At 51.8% G+C, this 24,877-nt stretch overlaps 2 protein-coding genes across 4 annotated transcripts; both read right to left on the reverse strand.

The window, feature by feature from the left end:
• Positions 1-915: 915 nt before the first annotated feature.
• On the reverse strand, positions 916-8,964 carry LOC148054737 (C-type lectin domain family 4 member D-like). Of its 2 annotated transcripts, XM_087765667.1 has the most exons (6): positions 7,801-8,964; positions 7,156-7,251; positions 2,891-2,983; positions 2,129-2,280; positions 1,784-1,902; positions 916-1,220 (listed from the first exon to the last, which is right to left on the reverse strand). In XM_087765667.1, the coding sequence occupies exons 1-6, from the start codon at positions 7,835-7,837 to the stop codon at positions 1,091-1,093; spliced, it is 627 nt and encodes a 208-aa protein (XP_087621793.1). In that variant the 5' UTR covers positions 7,838-8,964; the 3' UTR covers positions 916-1,090. The 2 variants fall into 2 exon arrangements, with proteins under 2 accessions (XP_087621793.1, XP_087621794.1); XM_087765668.1 differs by lacking the exon at positions 7,156-7,251.
• A 3,780-nt stretch (positions 8,965-12,744) lies between these two features.
• Positions 12,745-23,733, reverse strand: LOC148054738 (C-type lectin domain family 4 member D-like). Of its 2 annotated transcripts, XM_087765665.1 has the most exons (6): positions 19,639-23,733; positions 18,994-19,089; positions 14,730-14,822; positions 13,967-14,118; positions 13,624-13,742; positions 12,745-13,060 (listed from the first exon to the last, which is right to left on the reverse strand). In XM_087765665.1, the coding sequence occupies exons 1-6, from the start codon at positions 19,673-19,675 to the stop codon at positions 12,916-12,918; spliced, it is 642 nt and encodes a 213-aa protein (XP_087621791.1). In that variant the 5' UTR covers positions 19,676-23,733; the 3' UTR covers positions 12,745-12,915. The 2 variants fall into 2 exon arrangements, with proteins under 2 accessions (XP_087621791.1, XP_087621792.1); XM_087765666.1 differs by lacking the exon at positions 18,994-19,089.
• Between the last annotated feature and the right edge of the window lie 1,144 nt (positions 23,734-24,877).

Genomic DNA, 24,877 nt, shown 5'->3' on the forward strand with positions numbered 1-24,877 from the left:
GTCTGTGCTGACCTGTGTGGCTGCTTGCATGTACATGTTCTTTTTCTTCCATATGTATCTATATGTGTACATATTGTACATACACGCTCAGTCTCACTGCCGACTGGAGCTGGGGCCACGGAGCTGGAGCAGCTGCAGCTTCTGCTGGGCTACAGGATTCAGCAGCTCCTGCCACCACCCACTGCCGTTCACGGAACTACTCGCATTGATTGGCTTAGGAAGGCAAATCTCCTGGTCACCTTGTCTCCAGTACAAATTCCTCCCCCTCTTTCGGACACAGAGAGAGGATTCCCCTCATACTTGGTCAGCCACGAGCAGGTCAGACTCCTGGCACAAGTTCCTGTTACTCTCAGCCATGGAAACAAACAGTGATAATATCCCTAGAGCTGGTTTCTTGTGCCCAGTCCCCTCCAGAGCTTTGGCCGTGTGCAATGGGGCTGTGTAGCCAGGTGGTCTCTGAGGGGTTTACTCTCACTGGGTGAATGCAGCGTGTACTGCAGTAGCTGTGTAAGGCTCTATCCTGGCACAGCAACACGTTTTGATCCCACTTATACAAACCACTCCCTGCTTAGAGAGGGAAAGAGAGAGAGACACACACACACATAGCACAAAGCCTTTTTCATTGGTCTAAATTGGATTTTCCCTTGTACAGGAAATCCATATTTATTCAGCAAAACCAATGCAAGAAGAGGACATTCTGTGTGTGCCCCAGGAAAAAGCAGAGACCTCGGCTCAAGGAGACAAAGGAAATTGCAGCTCCGAGCATTTGTCTTCCATTCCCGTGTCTTCTTCCTGGAGAACTCAGCCTCTTTTCAGCCAGCGGCTGACGGACCCACTCAGGGAGAGGAGGACACCAGAGCCCAGGAACCACTTTGGTGATGCTGAGCCTTCCATGTGTTCCCTGAGCTGATAACGTGCACTGGGGATGCTGGACACAGGGTTATATCACTTCCACTCACATCGTCCCATGCAGCAGAGGGAAGATGCAGGATCCAGGGCCCCCCATCCCTCCCAACACAGCCCTGAGCTGTTCCCAGCTCACTGCTAATCCCTCAGTTTTACTCAGGATAAGGGTCGCTCCATCACACAGTTACTGCTGAAGCTTCACATGATGTTCTCTCATGCATGGGACGTCATTCCAGTTGGAAGTACGTGAACTGCTATGGATTACAACGCACATCTCATCAGTCACATTACTTGGTTCATCTTCGCGCCAGAACCTGAGATAGAGACAGACTGTTACTCCCAGCGTACCCCGTAGAGCACTGCTGGAAAAGGCCACAGCGGGATGCAAGGCTTGGAAGGGAGAGAGAAAGATTCCAGATGTTAATTCACGGGCAGAAGCAGTGCCCTTCCTCCCACTCTGCTGTCCCACTGGCACCAGTCTCATGTGGAAACCTGCCGCCTTCCTACAGCCAACACAACAGGGACCTGCTCTCAGCACTGGCCTGCGCAAATACGTGCACATCTGCGTGGTGGGGGCAGCATGGAGGTCAGGCAAGGCCGGTCATCTCTGAAGGGTTCTTCCTGCTGGCAAGATGCAGCTGCTTCTGTGCCTGCAGCATTGATGGCCATGTCACAGGTAGTTAACTAACAACCGCTAACCAGCACGGATGGGGCCATGTGAACCTGGTGTCCGACACAGCCCTCTCCTGCTCCATCATTGTCCTCTCACAGGGATTTGTCTCACCTCCCTCTCGTGCACCGACAGACACCCTCACATCTCCTGCTCTCTTGCACTACCAGGAGCCCCACTAAACACTCTCCATCCGGGGATACTCACGCGGCCCTCTCACTGTATGGAGTCTGGTCCACCCACTGCCACTGGCCCACCGCCTGTGCACGCAGACCGATGTAGTAATTGATTCCTGTTGGAACTTGTAGCTCCTTAGTGAGGAAAGCCTGGAAATCAGGGAGAGTGCAATGTCCGTGAGGTGCAGGACCGAGCAGAGAGGGGCTGCAGGAGTCCCTGTGGGGTGGGGCTGGTGGCAGAGGGGAGCAGCCGGTGCTGAAGGGATGCAGAAAGGACATCCCCCCTCCCCTGCAGGAGCAAGGAGGGGCTCTGAGACCCCTCCAGGGCCTGGCACCGTGTCCCCGGCTGCTGCGCCCCTCTCAGCCCTGCACGTACCTGCTCTGCTTCGGTGTTGATCACCACCAGGTGGGAGCCCATCCCAGTGCAGTTCTGCTCACTCTCAGCCCAGCTCATCTTATCAGCCGACAGATAATAGCAGCTGTTTTGAAAGTGTTTCCAGCCCTTCGGGCAGCACATCCAGCCTCGCCCTGTGCAGGGAGAGACCACAGACATGAATGCTAATAACAAGAGAGATGGTGGCGGCAAGGATCCCACTGCTCCAGGGACAATGCTCGTGTTCTCCTTAGATCACTTTTCCTGACAGAAAGGGCTTGAAAAGACAAGGATAGTACAGCTATTTCTTCCAATTGCTTTGGGGTATGGCCAGTGAGCTTTGCGTACCCATGGTAATCCTTGTATCATGATCTCAGGTCTTGACAAAGTTATTTTGGTGATCTGGTTTGACTTCTGCTTGCACAGTCTCCTTTAGGCCTTTAGCCCCAGGGAACAGGGAACATTGCTTCTTTCCCTGACTAGAGCTGCACTTCTCTTATTGCTCCATTGTTAACCTTCCCTGTGCGGCTGTACCTGTCCCTTTTGTTTTGTCAGTGTTCACAGCCATCCTGCCCTCCAGGACATCAGGAACATGGCCCTCTCCTCCCCCTAAGCAGTCCGCAGGAATTCCTTTTCTCCCCACCTCTCTCCTCTGGAGCCCGCCTCTCCGGAGCCTGCCCCCGCTGCTGCTTGCTGTCATAGCAGACCCCAGCATTCCTTGTCCCCGTCCCAAAGACCCCCTGCACCCCTGCCAGCGCTACTGACCTTTGCCTTGCGGCTCTGCCGAGGTGCACTGCCACTCCATGAATGTCTGCTGCAGGGCTGTGGGCTGGTCACCACTGCGGGAGAAAGGCACGACTGGAAAGGGAGAGGAGAGGAGGCAGGGTTACCCCTTCCTCCCGGCTCCGCACGCACCATCTCTGGGCTTCACTCTTCTTTCCCATTTCCCCCCAAGCACTGTCTCAGCGTCGCCTTTCCTCGGGCTGTCTCTTTCCATTTCATAAGTGGTAACTGCCATCGTCTCGGCAAAGGGAACAGGCATTTCTGCTCCCAGCATCGCCCAGCTGCCCGCAAGGACTCCTCCGCCCACTGACTGACAAGATCAGTCATCAGACCAGGATGACGTGGCCAACAAAGCCAGAGAAGCTTGAGACCCACCGAAGCGGTGCCTGGTGGCTGTAGTCAGCCTGTGGCTTGTCAACAGAGTCTGTCCCAGCACCGAGCAGCTGCCATCAGGCCCCGTCGGGTGCTGGGGAGCAGAAGGGGTGGGGTTAGTGGATCCCTGCTCCACAGCTCTGAGAAAACTGGCCCAAACAAGTGGTATGGCTGCCTTCCCAGGCAGAAAGAGACAATCATCTTCCATGTCAGAGAGCAGAAGGACCGCTGGAAGGACATCACACTGAGGACATGCTAGACAGGGTGGGATTGATTCCACCCAACCACAGGCATTTACCATGTACATGCCTACGGACAAGCTGCCTGTCTAAATCTCTTTACAATCAGTGAATTCAGCGCAGCACTTCAGTGGCACAGTTTATCTCTTCCTAAGATAGACATCAACAGTAGCTTGGATGAGTGACAGTAGTTTGCATGGGTCTCTTTCACCAGCAACAAAGACACTCCAGGTCAAGGTCATCACATACCGCTAGAGCTGCTGCAACCAGGGGGGAAGGTAAACTCCTAGGACTCACTAGCCGGTTAATGGCAAATAATACAGTGTTGGTGATAGGCGTCAGGAGGCCACATCCACAACGCGAAGCACTTATCGCTGGCTCAGACACTCAGCCATAGTGATTGGAAGCTGATCAGGGTGTGCTAAGTAAGAGAGATGTCTGTTTTTATCAACCGTTTCCCTTGGAAATATTGCTACTTGTGAGGAGGGCAGAGTAATCATAGTGGCCTCTGTGACTGATGAGTGAATTCCTACAATGGAAGAAGGCTGAGTGAACTGACCCGCTGTGTAACTGTTCATCCCTCTGAAAAATCAGAGAGGGAATGTCTTCCAAAGTCAGCCAGACCAGCACAGGGCGAGCGTATACGTGGCTCAGCCCAAAATAGTGTAAAAAACTGAATGACTAGCAAAAGCATGTCTGAAGAAAGCAACGGGCCTGAGCTGGCTTTAACCCACATATTCCTTCTGGGTCACTGGGGACACCCAGCGTCTTGATGTTGAGCATATTGCAGAGACTGCTAATGAGAATCGCGTTTGTATTGTCATTCAACTGGGCGTTGCAATTGCTGCCCTCAACCCAGGACACCTCATCGTGCGACAGATAATAGCAGCTTTTTTGAAAGCATCTCCAGCCCTTCAGGCAGCATGTCCAGCCTCGCGCTGTGTGGGGAGAGACTGCAGAGATGAATGCTAATAACGAGAGAGATGGTGACTGCAAGGATCCCTGTTCTCCAGCCACAATGCTCAACTGTTCTCTGCAGTTCCCTGCGCCGGGCAGTGACTTCCCCTACAGTTTGGCTCCTGCCCCAACAAGGACAGGAACGTTAGATGCTACTGGAGATCACGCTCAGTAACTCCCATGCACTGTTTCAGGGGCTGCTGACCTGTTCTGGTCACGCATCTTGATGCCCGTCTTTAAACAAACCCCAAATTGTTCTCCTGAAGCAGTCTCAACCCTTCACCGGGAACGAGCCTGTGGTAGTGCAGTCGGCCTCAGCCACGAGGATTGTTTCCTCACCAGCAACCTGAAAAACTCCTTCTTCATACCTCATTGCTAACCCCCTGTGCTCCTCTTCCCCTGTGATGTTCATACCTACGCTGCCCTGAGAGGACTCCAACTCTCTCTTCTCCTTAGTCACTGCATAAAGGCTCCGGTTTTCCTCTCCTCAGGAGTCCCACCCAGCCCTGTTCATCTGCTTGACCTTCAGCCAGACCCTGAAGGGCCCTTTCACCTGGCCCCAGACTCTCATGTCTGCTCATTCCCGTCTCCCAGGCACTGACCGTTGCCTTCAACCACGCTCAGAGCTGTGAGGGAGGGGGACAACTGCAAAGGGAGAGGAAGCGTTAGAGAGATGGTTGAGGGTGGAAGGGATCTCTGGAGGTCATCTTGTCCAACCCCTTGCTCAACCAGGGCTACCTAGAGCCAGTTGTCCAGGAGCGTGTCCAGGCGGCTTTTGAATATTTCCAAGGATGGAGACGGCACAACCTCTCTGGGCAACCTGTACAAGTGCTCAGTCACCCTCACAGTAACAAGGTGTTCCCTGATGTTCAGGGGGAGCCTCTTGTGTTTCAGTTTGTGCCCATTGCCTCTGGGCCTGGCCACTGGGCACCACCCAAAGGAGCCCGGCTCCGTCTCCTTTGCACTGTCCCTTCAATTGTTTACACACATCATTGACAAGATCCCCCTGAGCCTTCTCCAGGCTAAACAGTCCCAGCTCTCTCAGCCTCTCCTCATAGGAGAGACGCTCCAGTGCCTTCATCATCTTCGCGGCCCTTTGTCAGACTCTCTCCACTATGTCCATGTCTCTCTTGTACTGAGGAGCCCATCACTGGACACAGTACTCCAGTTGTGGCTTCACCAGTGCTGGGTAGAGGGGGAGGATCAGATCCCTTGACCTGCTGGCAACGCTCCTTTACTGCAGCCTGGGATACCATTAGCCGCCTTTGCAGCAAGGGGACATCGTTGGCTCATGTTCACGTTAGTGTCCACTAGGACCCCAGGTCCTTTTCTGCCAAGCTGCTTTCCAGCTGGGTGGAGAGAGGTCGCAGACCACAGGTAAGAGCAAGGCCTGCAGGAGCAGGGGCAATCAGCCACCTAGCCTCCAAGCTGCCTGCCTTGTAACTGCTCCCTTCTGCCTGACAGTTAAGTCCTGACAGGTTATGGCTGTTCTAGGGTTAGCCACGTGGCCGATGCACATGATTTTGAGCGCGTGGAGATTTAAGCAGCACACACAGCACAGCAAGGGGGAGTGATGAGGCACTGCTAAATGAAGCCAGAGTGAATGGTACAAACTGCTGCTCTGGGGCCTGCTGGCAGGACGCAGCTTTAAAACATTGCCATATAGGAGCTCGGGATAGGACTCATGTTTGGGATGTCTTGTGCATTCAGCAATGCTGTACAACATCAGCAAAGTGTAGGTGATGTTTTTATTGAGAGGAACACTCTGCGTTGAAAATGGACTAAAGCAAAATTGCCAAGTTTGTGTAGCCCAGAAATCACAGGTTTGCACTAATGATTAGTGGGCCATCTCGATTTGGACTTTTATCCTCGGTCTTTCTCCCACCATGAGGAGGACAGGAAACATATTCTTTCCTAAATGACAGCTTAACTTTCTGTTTACAAGTGTCAGTCACTGAGAAAAATCCCAAGCAGGAGTCTCGCGGAAGGACTGTAAGCAGCCGGACAACTCACATCCCAAGCATAACTACCTACATGTGAAAAAGCAAGTGCGTCTCTAACAGCTTATGCAAGTCAGGGCAAGGGTGGCTTGGACCAGTCCTGGGAAGGACGGTCCAGGGAGCTCCGGGGACCATGCTGTTCCCCTGGCCAGTGCTAAGTCAGCTGGAATGAGATGGGGTCAGTAGGCACTCCAACTCCTGAGGCCACACAAAGGAGTAGCGGAGCAGTTGTGCAGCAAAGATTCTTCCTCACCTAGAGACTAGGGCCAGGGCCCCCCCGGAAGGCCATAGCCTCCGTATCTTAAGAAGGCTCCTTCCCATCTCACACCAGGGATGCTGTGGGGCAGGGGTTCTTCCCATCCTAGTAGGGACCAGCTTACACCCTCGTGCGCAAGGGAGTATTGCTCCTTACAAGGAGTGCTGCTCCTTAAGTTCCTCAGCCCAGCAACTACCACACAGAAACATCATCAGACTGGGAGGATCCCTGCAGCAGAGAGGCACGTTGGCCACATGCAGTTGCCACCACGCTAACCGGGAGTGTTTGTACAGCTGTGAACTGCTTGAGCGGGAAGGACTGAATCAGCTGCCACATAGTCAAGACAGTTTCCAAAAAGGCAATGGAAGCTTCTCTAATCACGTCATCTTCTCCCCCAGTAAATGAATAAATTCAAGAACCCACCAAAACAGATGGATATGAGACTTGCTTTGAGGACAATGGCAGAAATGAGCAGGACCCAAGAGCAAAGCAGTGGACAGCTTCTCTTCTCTGCTGGGGCTGAAAAACGAAAGGCAAGAGCAGGAGTCACACACCACCCCAAGACAAGGACAGGATTGACCAGGAAACACAGCAGCCCTCACCGGACAGATGGCCTCCTGCAACACAGTGTCCAGAGAGAAAGGTGCGGAGTCCCACAGACCCTTTTGTAATATGTGGGCACTGAAGGGGGCAGCAAGCCATAGTAGACACTGCTTTGCTGCAGCTCCTCTCCTTCTCCCTTTCCCCTCAGCACTTGTCCAACCCTTGACACCCCGGCCCCCTTCTCTCCCCTCTCTAGCCATTGCTCCCCTTTCTCACGCTCTTCTTTCCCATGATAGCCACAGTCCACACTGGTTGCAGAGGGAGGGTCCCTTGCACTCATGATAACCACCAGCACTGGTTCCAGCTAGGTGGGATGTGGGACTTGGACGCTGCTCACCTTAGCATTGCTTAGAAGCTCAAAAGAGTGGACACCTGTCCAGTCTCCCAACACCAGCTCCCAGAGCCTCATCCCTCCTTGTTCCCACCCTGCCTAGACACGACAGTAGAGGCAATCCCCACCATCACCTGCAGTCCCTTGACTGGGGCTCCCTCCCGGGGTCATCGTCTCTGATGAACAGTTGCTTTTCTCTCCGCAGAGTCCCAGGAACACAGGGTGTTGCTGGTACACAGCTCTCGTATTGCAGAGACAACTACACACAGCTGGTCGTCCCTCAGTACGGAAGTGCAATGACTTCTGATGCAATGTTGTGGCAGAGGCTTAGAGAACAAAAAGAACAAGCACCCTCTAGAGTAGGGACAAAAGAAAGAGACTGGACAGAGGAACTCTGCATCAGCCCTATCATGCACTGCTCATGCACATTCAGCTAGCTTTACCATCGCAGCCTTAACCTTGCATCTGCTGGTTTGCTTCCTGGAAAAGGAATGGTTAATAACGGAACAGCCCCATTCTTCACTTCTGGAGCGCCAGTAATCATTCGTGCAAACCAGTGATTTCTGGGCCACATGCACTTTTTTTCATGAATACAAGAGCCAATGGTGAGTGGAGAGTGCTTTGAAAATGGAAGTTCAAGGAATCACAATTTGGAACTCATCAGAAAGGCCTGTGAAAACTACAGTTGGTGCAGAAAAGATCTCCTCCAGTGAGGATGTGGTAGCTCTAATTCAGACCTCAGTCAGTCAGACAAAGGTGAATTGAAGCTGTTGTTACAGAAATCACGAGGGTGGCTTAACTCCTCTGGGAGTGCTGTACACAAAGAGCTCTGAGTTTCCATGGATCAGCATGCTGCATCTTGGACTTCTAGGACTGACAGTCCCTCACCTTGGCTTCACATCTAAGAGGGGAAATAAGAACAGAGGTCTCTGTCCATCCAGGATTTCAAGGTCTTCAACGCTAGGACAAACACAAGAAACACTGAGTGTCATGTTAAAGTCATGAAGCTGAAAGATCAAAAACCTCAGATGAAAAGGGAGCAGAGGTTGCTGTGATGGCCCTTGAGGCCAATTGTTGGTCCCTGAGAGGCTGACAAGGCCAATGTGAGGTGCGGTCAGCTCCAACTCTGAGAAAGCAGCAGCACAGCAACATGTGGCTCACAGCAGAGACCAGAGCAGACCCAGCCCAGCTGCGCTTTCCCCACGGACAGGCTGTGTTTCTCAGGGAAACTACACTGAATTACTCAGAGGCAAATAAGTGACCACAACCTACTAACCCCTTCAGGTGGAACCTGTTGGGAGTTGCCAAATCCAGCAGTCTGAGAGAGGTCAGGCTGCCACAGCTCTGTTTCCCCTGCTCCAGCCAGTAATGAGGCTGAGCATTTATTGCGAGTAAGAAAACACACGTACACAATACACATTCACAGGCAGACTCGGACAGTCACACAGACCTAATAGACAGCATACAAACAGATGGCACAGACAGAAACACTCAGCACTCCTGCAAACACAAAGAGCACCAGAGGTCTTATCCCGTTATCAGCTCTTTGGCTGATCAGGATGAAGGTCCATTGGTGTATAGCTACCCAATGGGGATCCCCCGGTAACTAGACTTAGACACTCAGTCTACCCAGTAGCTGTCCCGGGGATCCTATTGTCTTCAGTTGCCCCATGCACAGACACACAGACACACACACAAATGGATTTTTCAGTCAAGCCCAAGACCTTACCAGGAGTTGGCATAGACCTCCTGGTCCCTCCAGTAGTCAAATCACAGACCCTCAAGTCAGAAATTAAGTAAGTAAGTCGGATAAGAAGACAGGACAGACTGCAGTGCTCAGGCACAGGATGCGGCCAGACAAGCGTACTGACAAGCAACCTGTTTACACGGGGTTGGTCCCTCTTATCCCCTTTCCCCTCTCTTTTCCCACACTTCTTCCTCCCCCAAACACCTTGATCCTTCCCTTCCCCCACCTTGGTTCCTCACCTCAACATCCCGTAAAAAGTCTCACACAATCCCAAAACGCTCTTCCCAGCATCCCATAATGTGTCATGTACCCCTGTAGGCAGTAAAGCCCCTCAGTCTGCCAGGTGGTGTGGGGAGCCTCTCCCATTGAGTCATCTTGATGGGTTTCACACCCGGTCCATGGCCTGGTCATTGTCCTGTGACAGCGTTGGGAAGAACCAGACAGGCGTACTCTGTTTCTCTGACTAGGTTACTGTGGTTCCCCTACCTGCCATCATTCCTCTGTGCTCCTCTGTGTTTGGGGAGAAGATGCTCTAATCACCTAACCAAACCGAATCCTCACATGTGGTGGATTCAAAGCTCTCCAATTTTAGGCATGGTTACCAAAAGCACGGTGCATTTGGAAGGAGGAAGCTACCAGTCAGAAAGGCATTTTCCTTATACTGGCTAGACATCTTTAACGGGAGCGACAGAGGAAACCACACGTTATACTGGGGGGGCTGGCAGCCAGTGCAGGAGTTAGGATGTTGATGAGCAAGCCAGTAGGTGAGAAAGCTGAAAGCTGCTGATGTCTGCGAGCTACAGTATCTCAAGTGCACAGTGGCCAGTGTTATAATCATCACTACTCCGGAGCAGATACCGCTGGTGTCTGTTATCCTCAGGCGAATCAAGCAAAGAACAGACTCAGGGACAAACCCTGGGACAAGGGTCTGACTGCAACACTGCTTTGCAGGGGTGCGCTTGGCCCTCCTAAAAGTCCCTAAAGAGAGGAGGAAACTCCTTGTCCAACAGTGGGTCTCCAGGGGAGGCATATTAATTCGAGGGCTAGATGTACGACATAGGGGGAAAGAGGTAAATTGTGCTGTTCTGCTCACAGCTAGAGCATTGGGCTTAGCCAGAGTCAGAGGGGAATAGGAGGTGTCCGAGGCAAAGTAAGAAAAGCCATGAAAAGAAGTCTGTTAAGTAGGACCTGTGAGGAAAGATGAGGCTTGGCGCTAGGATAAAGCAGTTGGAAGAGAGGTGAGAAGCATCTTAGCCACAAAGAGGCTGTGAAGAACACAGTGGTCATGTTTCCACCAGAGGACACTGGAGGACATGAACTCAAGGGGCAGCAGGGAAGGATTTTGTTCTACATGAGATACACCACCATCCTGTGAAGCTGGAGACGACCAGCGCACCAGGAAGGGGAAGGGAGGCAATTTCCAGCACTGCACTGCTCCAGTTCCCTGATACCACCACAAGTCTCTGCTGACCACCACTTTTTGACAGCTGTCTGTGACACTGCCTTGTGTTGGCTTGTGTTATTGACAGGATCCTGTGGAACTAAGTCAAATCCCTACAAGTGTCAGTACTACACCCGTGGAAATACTCCCGTCAACAAGTGGGGGTGGCTAGTTTCCAAAAAGGACTCCTGAATCTTCTCACCTGTCAGATTACGTGGTTGAACAACATCAGGCAGTTATGAAGCCCAGGAACCTCATCACTGAAAAACGGATCAGGGTGTCCAGGCCAGCTCCCAGACAGACATGGGGGTCTGGGAGACAGCTACTGGGAAGACCAGAAGTCTTGACCAGCTACCGGAGACCTTTTTCTCTTTGTGTCTGGCACGAGACAGAGTATAAGGAAGACCAGGGAATTCAGGGGCCAGCTATGTGTCGTGGTTTAACCCCAGCCGGCAACTAAGCACCACACAGCCGCTCGCTCACTGCCCCCACCCCAGTGGCATGGGGGAGAGAACTGGAAGGGTGAAAGTCAGAAAAACTCGTGGGTTGAGACAAGAACAGTTTGATAATTGAAGTAAAATTAATTGCAATAGTAGTAGTAGTAGTAGTAATAATAATAATAATATAATGCAATAATAATATACAAAGCAAGTGATACACGATACAATTGGCTCACCACTCGCCGACTGATGCCCAGCCTGTCCCCAACCAGCGATCGCTGCCCCCCGGCCAACTACCCCAGCTTGTATACTGAGCATGACGTCATATGGTATGGGGTAGCCCTGTGGCCAGTCTGGGTCAGCTGTCCTGGCTGTGCCCCCTCCCAGCTTCTTGTCCACCGGGCAGAGCACGGGAAGCTGAAAAGTCCTTGACTGGTGTAAGCACTACTTAGCAACAACTAAAACATCAGTGTGCTATCAACATTATTCTCATCCTAAATCCAAAACACAGCACAATACCAGCTCCTAGGAAGAAAAAATCAACTCTATCCCAGCTGAAACCAGGACACTATGTGTAGACTGAATGACTAAGCCTTGCTGCTGGAGGGGTCCATGTTGCATATGTGTAAACCTATATTTTTTCTGCTAGCAGGCTTTCATCCTGTTAGCAGCCAGAGAGGGGAACAGAATCAGGTTGTTCGTATGGTTTGCGTCTGCATCAGGGCTTTCTGTCTGTGCTGACCTGTGTGGCTGCTTGCATGTACATGTTCTTTTTCTTCCATATGTATCTATATGTGTACATATTGTACATACACGCTCAGTCTCACTGCCGACTGGAGCTGGGGCCACGGAGCTGGAGCAGCTGCAGCTTCTGCTGGGCTACAGGATTCAGCAGCTCCTGCCACCACCCACTGCCGTTCACGGAACTACTCGCATTGATTGGCTTAGGAAGGCAAATCTCCTGGTCACCTTGTCTCCAGTACAAATTCCTCCCCCTCTTTCGGACACAGAGAGAGGATTCCCCTCATACTTGGTCAGCCACGAGCAGGTCAGACTCCTGGCACAAGTTCCTGTTACTCTCAGCCATGGAAACAAACAGTGATAATATCCCTAGAGCTGGTTTCTTGTGCCCAGTCCCCTCCAGAGCTTTGGCCGTGTGCAATGGGGCTGTGTAGCCAGGTGGTCTCTGAGGGGTTTACTCTCACTGGGTGAATGCAGCGTGTACTGCAGTAGCTGTGTAAGGCTCTATCCTGGCACAGCAACACGTTTTGATCCCACTTATACAAACCACTCCCTGCTTAGAGAGGGAAAGAGAGAGAGACACACACACACATAGCACAAAGCCTTTTTCATTGGTCTAAATTGGATTTTCCCTTGTACAGGAAATCCATATTTATTCAGCAAAACCAATGCAAGAAGAGGACATTCTGTGTGTGCCCCAGGAAAAAGCAGAGACCTCGGCTCAAGGAGACAAAGGAAATTGCAGCTCCGAGCATTTGTCTTCCATTCCCGTGTCTTCTTCCTGGAGAACTCAGCCTCTTTTCAGCCAGCGGCTTACGGACCCACTCAGGGAGAGAAGGACACCAGAGCCCAGGATTTACTCAGGACGAGGGTCGCTCCATCACACAGTTACTGCTGAAGCTTCACAAATTCGATAATGGCTCTCACATCGGAGATCATTCCAGTTGTGTATAACTGAACTACTATGGATTACAACGCACATCTCATCATCCCCATGGTTATTTGGTTCATCTTTCCGCCAGAACCTGAGATAGAGACAGACTGTTACTCCCAGCATACCCCATAGAGCACTGCCGGAAAAGGCCACAGCGGGATGCAAGGCTTGGAAGGGAGAGAGAAAGATTCCAGATGTTAATTCACGGGCAGAAGCAGTGCCCTTCCTCCCACTCTGCTGTCCCACTGGCACCAGTCTCATGTGGAAACCTGCCGCCTTCCTACAGCCAACACAACAGGGACCTGCTCTCAGCACTGGCCTGCGCAAATACGTGCACATCTGCGTGGTGGGGGCAGCATGGAGGTCAGGCAAGGCCGGTCATCTCTGAAGGGTTCTTCCTGCTGGCAAGATGCAGCTGCTTCTGTGCCTGCAGCATTGATGGCCATGTCACAGGTAGTTAACTAACAACCGCTAACCAGCACGGATGGGGCCATGTGAACCTGGTGTCCGACACAGCCCTCTCCTGCTCCATCATTGTCCTCTCACAGGGATTTGTCTCACCTCCCTCTCGTGCACCGACAGACACCCTCACATCTCCTGCTCTCTTGCACTACCAGGAGCCCCACTAAACACTCTCCATCCGGGGATACTCACGCGGCCCTCTCACTGTATGGAGTCTGGTCCACCCACTGCCACTGGCCCACCGCCTGTGCACGCAGACCGATGTAGTAATTGATTCCTGTTGGAACTTGTAGCTCCTTAGTGAGGAAAGCCTGGAAATCAGGGAGAGTGCAATGTCCGTGAGGTGCAGGACCGAGCAGAGAGGGGCTGCAGGAGTCCCTGTGGGGTGGGGCTGGTGGCAGAGGGGAGCAGCCGGTGCTGAAGGGATGCAGAAAGGACATCCCCCCTCCCCTGCAGGAGCAAGGAGGGGCTCTGAGACCCCTCCAGGGCCTGGCACCGTGTCCCCGGCTGCTGCGCCTCTCAGCCCTGCACGTACCTGCTCTGCTTCGGTGTTGATCACCACCAGGTGGGAGCCCATCCCAGTGCAGTTCTGCTCACTCTCAGCCCAGCTCATCTTATCAGCCGACAGATAATAGCAGCTGTTTTGAAAGTGTTTCCAGCCCTTCGGGCAGCACATCCAGCCTCGCCCTGTGCAGGGAGAGACCACAGACATGAATGCTAATAACAAGAGAGATGGTGGCGGCAAGGATCCCACTGCTCCAGGGACAATGCTCGTGTTCTCCTTAGATCACTTTTCCTGACAGAAAGGGCTTGAAAAGACAAGGATAGTACAGCTATTTCTTCCAATTGCTTTGGGGTATGGCCAGTGAGCTTTGCGTACCCATGGTAATCCTTGTATCATGATCTCAGGTCTTGACAAAGTTATTTTGGTGATCTGGTTTGACTTCTGCTTGCACAGTCTCCTTTAGGCCTTTAGCCCCAGGGAACAGGGAACATTGCTTCTTTCCCTGACTAGAGCTGCACTTCTCTTATTGCTCCATTGTTAACCTTCCCTGTGCGGCTGTACCTGTCCCTTTTGTTTTGTCAGTGTTCACAGCCATCCTGCCCTCCAGGACATCAGGAACATGGCCCTCTCCTCCCCCTAAGCAGTCCGCAGGAATTCCTTTTTCTCCCCACCTCTCTCCTCTGGAGCCCGCCTCTCCGGAGCCTGCCCCCGCTGCTGCTTGCTGTCATAGCAGACCCCAGCATTCCTTGTCCCCGTCCCAAAGACCCCCTGCACCCCTGCCAGCGCTACTGACCTTTGCCTTGCGGCTCTGCCGAGGTGCACTGCCACTCCATGAATGTCTGCTGCAGGGCTGTGGGCTGGTCACCACTGCGGGAGAAAGGCACGACTGGAAAGGGAGAGGAGAGGAGGCAGGGTTACCCCTTCCTCCCGGCTCCGCACGCACCATCTCTGGGCTTCACTCTTCTTTCCCATTTCCCCCCAAGCACTGTCTCAGCGTCGCCTTTCCTCGGGCTGTCTCTTTCCATTTCATAAGTGGTAACTGCCATCGTCTCGGCAAAGGGAACAGGCATTTCTGCTCCCAGCATCGCCCAGCTGCCCGCAAGGACTCCTCCGCCCACTGACTGACAAGATCAGTCATCAGACCAGGATGACGTGGCCAACAAAGCCAGAGAAGCTTGAGACCCACCGAAGCGGTGCCTGGTGGCTGTAGTCAGCCTGTGGCTTGTCAACAGAGTCTGTCCCAGCACCGAGCAGCTGCCATCAGGCCCCGTCGGGTGCTGGGGAGCAGAAGGGGTGGGGTTAGTGGATCCCTGCTCCACAGCTCTGAGAAAACTGGCCCAAACAAGTGGTATGGCTGCCTTCCCAGGCAGAAAGAGACAATCATCTTCCATGTCAGAGAGCAGAAGGACCGCTGGAAGGACATCACACTGAGGACATGCTAGACAGGGTGGGATTGATTCCACCCAACCACAGGCATTTACCATGTACATGCCTACGGACAAGCTGCCTGTCTAAATCTCTTTACAATCAGTGAATTCAGCGCAGCACTTCAGTGGCACAGTTTATCTCTTCCTAAGATAGACATCAACAGTAGCTTGGATGAGTGACAGTAGTTTGCATGGGTCTCTTTCACCAGCAACAAAGACACTCCAGGTCAAGGTCATCACATACCGCTAGAGCTGCTGCAACCAGGGGGGAAGGTAAACTCCTAGGACTCACTAGCCGGTTAATGGCAAATAATACAGTGTTGGTGATAGGCGTCAGGAGGCCACATCCACAACGCGAAGCACTTATCGCTGGCTCAGACACTCAGCCATAGTGATTGGAAGCTGATCAGGGTGTGCTAAGTAAGAGAGATGTCTGTTTTTATCAACCGTTTCCCTTGGAAATATTGCTACTTGTGAGGAGGGCAGAGTAATCATAGTGGCCTCTGTGACTGATGAGTGAATTCCTACAATGGAAGAAGGCTGAGTGACTGACCCGCTGTGTAACTGTTCATCCCTCTGAAAAATCAGAGAGGGAATGTCTTCCAAAGTCAGCCAGACCAGCACAGGGCGAGCGTATACGTGGCTCAGCCCAAAATAGTGTAAAAAACTGAATGACTAGCAAAAGCATGTCTGAAGAAAGCAACGGGCCTGAGCTGGCTTTAACCCACATATTCCTTCTGGGTCACTGGGGACACCCAGCGTCTTGATGTTGAGCATATTGCAGAGACTGCTAATGAGAATCGCGTTTGTATTGTCATTCAACTGGGCGTTGCAATTGCTGCCCTCAACCCAGGACACCTCATCGTGCGACAGATAATAGCAGCTTTTTTGAAAGCATCTCCAGCCCTTCAGGCAGCATGTCCAGCCTCGCGCTGTGTGGGGAGAGACTGCAGAGATGAATGCTAATAACGAGAGAGATGGTGACTGCAAGGATCCCTGTTCTCCAGCCACAATGCTCAACTGTTCTCTGCAGTTCCCTGCGCCGGGCAGTGACTTCCCCTACAGTTTGGCTCCTGCCCCAACAAGGACAGGAACGTTAGATGCTACTGGAGATCACGCTCAGTAACTCCCATGCACTGTTTCAGGGGCTGCTGACCTGTTCTGGTCACGCATCTTGATGCCCGTCTTTAAACAAACCCCAAATTGTTCTCCTGAAGCAGTCTCAACCCTTCACCGGGAACGAGCCTGTGGTAGTGCAGTCGGCCTCAGCCACGAGGATTGTTTCCTCACCAGCAACCTGAAAAACTCCTTCTTCATACCTCATTGCTAACCCCCTGTGCTCCTCTTCCCCTGTGATGTTCATACCTACGCTGCCCTGAGAGGACTCCAACTCTCTCTTCTCCTTAGTCACTGCATAAAGGCTCCGGTTTTCCTCTCCTCAGGAGTCCCACCCAGCCCTGTTCATCTGCTTGACCTTCAGCCAGACCCTGAAGGGCCCTTTCACCTGGCCCCAGACTCTCATGTCTGCTCATTCCCGTCTCCCAGGCACTGACCGTTGCCTTCAACCACGCTCAGAGCTGTGAGGGAGGGGGACAACTGCAAAGGGAGAGGAAGCGTTAGAGAGATGGTTGAGGGTGGAAGGGATCTCTGGAGGTCATCTTGTCCAACCCCTTGCTCAACCAGGGCTACCTAGAGCCAGTTGTCCAGGAGCGTGTCCAGGCGGCTTTTGAATATTTCCAAGGATGGAGACGGCACAACCTCTCTGGGCAACCTGTACAAGTGCTCAGTCACCCTCACAGTAACAAGGTGTTCCCTGATGTTCAGGGGGAGCCTCTTGTGTTTCAGTTTGTGCCCATTGCCTCTGGGCCTGGCCACTGGGCACCACCCAAAGGAGCCCGGCTCCGTCTCCTTTGCACTGTCCCTTCAGTTGTTTACACACATCATTGACAAGATCCCCCTGAGCCTTCTCCAGGCTAAACAGTCCCAGCTCTCTCAGCCTCTCCTCATAGGAGAGACGCTCCAGTGCCTTCATCATCTTCGCGGCCCTTTGTCAGACTCTCTCCACTATGTCCATGTCTCTCTTGTACTGAGGAGCCCATCACTGGACACAGTACTCCAGTTGTGGCTTCACCAGTGCTGGGTAGAGGGGGAGGATCAGATCCCTTGACCTGCTGGCAACGCTCCTTTACTGCAGCCTGGGATACCATTAGCCGCCTTTGCAGCAAGGGGACATCGTTGGCTCATGTTCACGTTAGTGTCCACTAGGACCCCAGGTCCTTTTCTGCCAAGCTGCTTTCCAGCTGGGTGGAGAGAGGTCGCAGACCACAGGTAAGAGCAAGGCCTGCAGGAGCAGGGGCAATCAGCCACCTAGCCTCCAAGCTGCCTGCCTTGTAACTGCTCCCTTCTGCCTGACAGTTAAGTCCTGACAGGTTATGGCTGTTCTAGGGTTAGCCACGTGGCCGATGCACATGATTTTGAGCGCGTGGAGATTTAAGCAGCACACACAGCACAGCAAGGGGGAGTGATGAGGCACTGCTAAATGAAGCCAGAGTGAATGGTACAAACTGCTGCTCTGGGGCCTGCTGGCAGGACGCAGCTTTAAAACATTGCCATATAGGAGCTCGGGATAGGACTCATGTTTGGGATGTCTTGTGCATTCAGCAATGCTGTACAACATCAGCAAAGTGTAGGTGATGTTTTTATTGAGAGGAACACTCTGCGTTGAAAATGGACTAAAGCAAAATTGCCAAGTTTGTGTAGCCCAGAAATCACAGGTTTGCACTAATGATTAGTGGGCCATCTCGATTTGGACTTTTATCCTCGGTCTTTCTCCCACCATGAGGAGGACAGGAAACATATTCTTTCCTAAATGACAGCTTAACTTTCTGTTTACAAGTGTCAGTCACTGAGAAAAATCCCAAGCAGGAGTCTCGCGGAAGGACTGTAAGCAGCCGGACAACTCACATCCCAAGCATAACTACCTACATGTGAAAAAGCAAGTGCGTCTCTAACAGCTTATGCAAGTCAGGGCAAGGGTGGCTTGGACCAGTCCTGGGAAGGACGGTCCAGGGAGCTCCGGGGACCATGCTGTTCCCCTGGCCAGTGCTAAGTCAGCTGGAATGAGATGGGGTCAGTAGGCACTCCAACTCCTGAGGCCACACAAAGGAGTAGCGGAGCAGTTGTGCAGCAAAGATTCTTCCTCACCTAGAGACTAGGGCCAGGGCCCCCCCGGAAGGCCATAGCCTCCGTATCTTAAGAAGGCTCCTTCCCATCTCACACCAGGGATGCTGTGGGGCAGGGGTTCTTCCCATCCTAGTAGGGACCAGCTTACACCCTCGTGCGCAAGGGAGTATTGCTCCTTACAAGGAGTGCTGCTCCTTAAGTTCCTCAGCCCAGCAACTACCACACAGAAACATCATCAGACTGGGAGGATCCCTGCAGCAGAGAGGCACGTTGGCCACATGCAGTTGCCACCACGCTAACCGGGAGTGTTTGTACAGCTGTGAACTGCTTGAGCGGGAAGGACTGAATCAGCTGCCACATAGTCAAGACAGTTTCCAAAAAGGCAATGGAAGCTTCTCTAATCACGTCATCTTCTCCCCCAGTAAATGAATAAATTCAAGAACCCACCAAAACAGATGGATATGAGACTTGCTTTGAGGACAATGGCAGAAATGAGCAGGACCCAAGAGCAAAGCAGTGGACAGCTTCTCTTCTCTGCTGGGGCTGAAAAACGAAAGGCAAGAGCAGGAGTCACACACCACCCCAAGACAAGGACAGGATTGACCAGGAAACACAGCAGCCCTCACCGGACAGATGGCCTCCTGCAACACAGTGTCCAGAGAGAAAGGTGCGGAGTCCCACAGACCCTTTTGTAATATGTGGGCACTGAAGGGGGCAGCAAGCCATAGTAGACACTGCTTTGCTGCAGCTCCTCTCCTTCTCCCTTTCCCCTCAGCACTTGTCCAACCCTTGACACCCCGGCCCCCTTCTCTCCCCTCTCTAGCCATTGCTCCCCTTTCTCACGCTCTTCTTTCCCATGATAGCCACAGTCCACACTGGTTGCAGAGGGAGGGTCCCTTGCACTCATGATAACCACCAGCACTGGTTCCAGCTAGGTGGGATGTGGGACTTGGACGCTGCTCACCTTAGCATTGCTTAGAAGCTCAAAAGAGTGGACACCTGTCCAGTCTCCCAACACCAGCTCCCAGAGCCTCATCCCTCCTTGTTCCCACCCTGCCTAGACACGACAGTAGAGGCAATCCCCACCATCACCTGCAGTCCCTTGACTGGGGCTCCCTCCCGGGGTCATCGTCTCTGATGAACAGTTGCTTTTCTCTCCGCAGAGTCCCAGGAACACAGGGTGTTGCTGGTACACAGCTCTCGTATTGCAGAGACAACTACACACAGCTGGTCGTCCCTCAGTACGGAAGTGCAATGACTTCTGATGCAATGTTGTGGCAGAGGCTTAGAGAACAAAAAGAACAAGCACCCTCTAGAGTAGGGACAAAAGAAAGAGACTGGACAGAGGAACTCTGCATCAGCCCTATCATGCACTGCTCATGCACATTCAGCTAGCTTTACCATCGCAGCCTTAACCTTGCATCTGCTGGTTTGCTTCCTGGAAAAGGAATGGTTAATAACGGAACAGCCCCATTCTTCACTTCTGGAGCGCCAGTAATCATTCGTGCAAACCAGTGATTTCTGGGCCACATGCACTTTTTTTCATGAATACAAGAGCCAATGGTGAGTGGAGAGTGCTTTGAAAATGGAAGTTCAAGGAATCACAATTTGGAACTCATCAGAAAGGCCTGTGAAAACTACAGTTGGTGCAGAAAAGATCTCCTCCAGTGAGGATGTGGTAGCTCTAATTCAGACCTCAGTCAGTCAGACAAAGGTGAATTGAAGCTGTTGTTACAGAAATCACGAGGGTGGCTTAACTCCTCTGGGAGTGCTGTACACAAAGAGCTCTGAGTTTCCATGGATCAGCATGCTGCATCTTGGACTTCTAGGACTGACAGTCCCTCACCTTGGCTTCACATCTAAGAGGGGAAATAAGAACAGAGGTCTCTGTCCATCCAGGATTTCAAGGTCTTCAACGCTAGGACAAACACAAGAAACACTGAGTGTCATGTTAAAGTCATGAAGCTGAAAGATCAAAAACCTCAGATGAAAAGGGAGCAGAGGTTGCTGTGATGGCCCTTGAGGCCAATTGTTGGTCCCTGAGAGGCTGACAAGGCCAATGTGAGGTGCGGTCAGCTCCAACTCTGAGAAAGCAGCAGCACAGCAACATGTGGCTCACAGCAGAGACCAGAGCAGACCCAGCCCAGCTGCGCTTTCCCCACGGACAGGCTGTGTTTCTCAGGGAAACTACACTGAATTACTCAGAGGCAAATAAGTGACCACAACCTACTAACCCCTTCAGGTGGAACCTGTTGGGAGTTGCCAAATCCAGCAGTCTGAGAGAGGTCAGGCTGCCACAGCTCTGTTTCCCCTGCTCCAGCCAGTAATGAGGCTGAGCATTTATTGCCAGTAAGAAAACACACGTACACAATACACATTCACAGGCAGACTCGGACAGTCACACAGACCTAATAGACAGCATACAAACAGATGGCACAGACAGAAACACTCAGCACTCCTGCAAACACAAAGAGCACCAGAGGTCTTATCCCGTTATCAGCTCTTTGGCTGATCAGGATGAAGGTCCATTGGTGTATAGCTACCCAATGGGGATCCCCCCGGTAACTAGACTTAGACACTCAGTCTACCCAGTAGCTGTCCCGGGGATCCTATTGTCTTCAGTTGCCCCATGCACAGACACACAGACACACACACAAATGGATTTTTCAGTCAAGCCCAAGACCTTACCAGGAGTTGGCATAGACCTCCTGGTCCCTCCAGTAGTCAAATCACAGACCCTCAAGTCAGAAATTAAGTAAGTAAGTCGGATAAGAAGACAGGACAGACTGCAGTGCTCAGGCACAGGATGCGGCCAGACAAGCGTACTGACAAGCAACCTGTTTACACGGGGTTGGTCCCTCTTATCCCCTTTCCCCTCTCTTTTCCCACACTTCTTCCTCCCCCAAACACCTTGATCCTTCCCTTCCCCCACCTTGGTTCCTCACCTCAACATCCCGTAAAAAGTCTCACACAATCCCAAAACGCTCTTCCCAGCATCCCATAATGTGTCATGTACCCCTGTAGGCAGTAAAGCCCCTCAGTCTGCCAGGTGGTGTGGGGAGCCTCTCCCATTGAGTCATCTTGATGGGTTTCACACCCGGTCCATGGCCTGGTCATTGTCCTGTGACAGCATTGGGAAGAACCAGACAGGCGTACTCTGTTTCTCTGACTAGGTTACTGTGGTTCCCCTACCTGCCATCATTCCTCTGTGCTCCTCTGTGTTTGGGGAGAAGATGCTCTAATCACCTAACCAAACCGAATCCTCACATGTGGTGGATTCAAAGCTCTCCAATTTTAGGCATGGTTACCAAAAGCACGGTGCATTTGGAAGGAGGAAGCTACCAGTCAGAAAGGCATTTTCCTTATACTGGCTAGACATCTTTAACGGGAGCGACAGAGGAAACCACACGTTATACTGGGGGGGCTGGCAGCCAGTGCAGGAGTTAGGATGTTGATGAGCAAGCCAGTAGGTGAGAAAGCTGAAAGCTGCTGATGTCTGCGAGCTACAGTATCTCAAGTGCACAGTGGCCAGTGTTATAATCATCACTACTCCGGAGCAGATACCGCTGGTGTCTGTTATCCTCAGGCGAATCAAGCAAAGAACAGACTCAGGGACAAACCCTGGGACAAGGGTCTGACTGCAACACTGCTTTGCAGGGGTGCGCTTGGCCCTCCTAAAAGTCCCTAAAGAGAGGAGGAAACTCCTTGTCCAACAGTGGGTCTCCAGGGGAGGCATATTAATTCGAGGGCTAGATGTACGACATAGGGGGAAAGAGGTAAATTGTGCTGTTCTGCTCACAGCTAGAGCATTGGGCTTAGCCAGAGTCAGAGGGGAATAGGAGGTGTCCGAGGCAAAGTAAGAAAAGCCATGAAAAGAAGTCTGTTAAGTAGGACCTGTGAGGAAAGATGAGGCTTGGCGCTAGGATAAAGCAGTTGGAAGAGAGGTGAGAAGCATCTTAGCCACAAAGAGGCTGTGAAGAACACAGTGGTCATGTTTCCACCAGAGGACACTGGAGGACATGAACTCAAGGGGCAGCAGGGAAGGATTTTGTTCTACATGAGATACACCACCATCCTGTGAAGCTGGAGACGACCAGCGCACCAGGAAGGGGAAGGGAGGCAATTTCCAGCACTGCCATGATCAACAATGAATTCCTGAGATAGATAGGAAACAGCTCTCTCAGGAGCCTGTCCCAGACTGTCAGACAGATTCTCCGAGTCATCATGAACCTTCTGCCCAGAGTGGAAGGCACAATTCCTTACCTTCCTTCCCCCTTTTAATGTAAAGAAGCAGTAATGAGTACCTACCCATGCCTGAACACACAAGTGTGTGTTACTATTTTAAAATAAAACATCATACTACTCAGACTCCTTCCCAGGGGAGAAGCCAGGGAAACAGGTTCAGAGGAGGTGTCTGTTATGCTGATAATGCCAATTTGGGGAAACCTGAAGATCTTCCCTAGCTCCAGGCCAGCACCTGACAGCACAGGCAGATCCCTGAGTGGATCTTCTGGAAGGGGTTCCATGCAGTTACTGCTCTTGCAGATATCTGAGGTAGGTTTCTTCCTCATTTCTGGAGTTTTGCCCTTCAATGCATTCATAGAGAATAATCATAGAACCTCTCCCAGGCTTTAATTTTTCAAGGCTTAAGCAAACTATGTTTAACAAAACCAATCTTAAGGCTGGTTCCTCACTCCACACCCCCACACCCCCACACCCCCTTATCTTCTGCATTTATTTCAGTTTCAGGATATCGTAAGCTATTCAGTGACCTACTAATATGCCCAGATTTTTTCTTCTCTGCTATTTCCCATTGATAAGCTCTTAGCTTGGAAAAGAAACTCTTGATGAGGAGTTCAAAATAGTTCTGCATTTTAAAATTTCTTCCTATTTCCTATACTATAGTCTTCAGTGACATCTGATTATTTTCAGGTAATATTCATACGCTCTTTGCCAACAATGCCTATGTATTTGTGGCATCAGCAAGACTTATTAGCATGAGATCGTAATGAAAATGCTAAATTAAATTTGTGCCTAGTACAATTCTTCATGCTCTGCCGGTACATTATGAAGGAAACATTTCTAACACCTTGGCTATAACTGCTGAATTGCAGATGTGTTAACAGTATAGAATCATAGAATCATTTAGGTTAGAAAAGACCCTTAAGATCATCGAGTCCAATCGTTAACCTACCACTGCCAAGCCCACCACTAAACCACGTCCCTAAGCACCACATCTACACTTCTCCTAAATACCTCCAGGGATGGAGACTCAACCACTTCCCTGGGCAGCCTGTTCCACTGCCTGACTACCCTTTCAGTGAAGAAGTTTTTCCTAATATCCAACCTAAACTTCCCCTGGCGCAGCTTGAGGCCATTTCCTCTTGTCCTATCACTTGTTACTTGGGAGAAGAGACCGACCCCCACCTCGCTACAACCTCCTTTCAGGGAGTTGTAAGGAGCGATAAGGTCTCCCCTCAGCCTCCTCTTCTCCAGGCTAAACAACCCCAGTTCCCTCAGCCGCTCCTCATAAGACTTGTGCTCCAGACCCTTCACCAGCTTCGTTGCCCTCCTCTGGACACGCTCCAGCACCTCGATGTCCTTCTTGTAGTGAGGGGCCCAAAACTGAACACAGTACTCGAGGTGCGGCCTCACCACTGCCGAGTACAGGGGGACGATCATTTCCCTGGTCCTGCTGGCCACACTATTCCTGATACAGGCCAGGCCTTCTTGGCTACCTGGGCACACTGCTGGCTCATGTTCAGGTGGCTGTTAACCAACACCCCCAGGTCCTTTTCCTGGGCTACTCTCTAGCCATTCTTCCCCAAGTCTGTAGTGTTGCATGGGGTTGTTGTGACCCAAGTGCAGGACCTGGCACTGACCCTTGTTGAACCTCATACAATTGGCCTCAGCCCATCAGTCCAGCCTGTCCAGATCCCTCTGCAGAGCCTTCCTACCCTCCAGCAGATGAACGCTCCCGGCCAGCTTGGTGTTGTCTGCAAACTTACTTACTTACTCGATCCCCTTGTCCAGATCATTGATAAAGATATTAAACAGAACTGGCCCCAAAAGTCCCGGTAAACAACATCCACAGCCTTCACCCATCCACCAGGCGGGTCACCTTGTCATAGAAGGAGATCAGGTTCGTCAGGCAGGACCTGCCTTTCATAAATCCATGCTGACTGGGCCTGATCCCCCAGTTGTCCTATACATGCTGCGTGATGGCACTCAGGATGATCTGCTCCATAACCTTCCCCGGCACCGAGGTCAGGCTGACAGGCCTGTAGTTCCCCGGATCCTCCTTCTGGCCCTTCTTGTAGACGGGCATCAC

The sequence above is a fragment of the Nipponia nippon genome, unplaced genomic scaffold, assembly GCF_047370975.1.
Source record: "Nipponia nippon isolate SJK-2023a ecotype South Korea unplaced genomic scaffold, ASM4737097v1 scaffold_3, whole genome shotgun sequence".
Lineage (NCBI taxonomy): Eukaryota > Metazoa > Chordata > Aves > Pelecaniformes > Threskiornithidae > Nipponia > Nipponia nippon.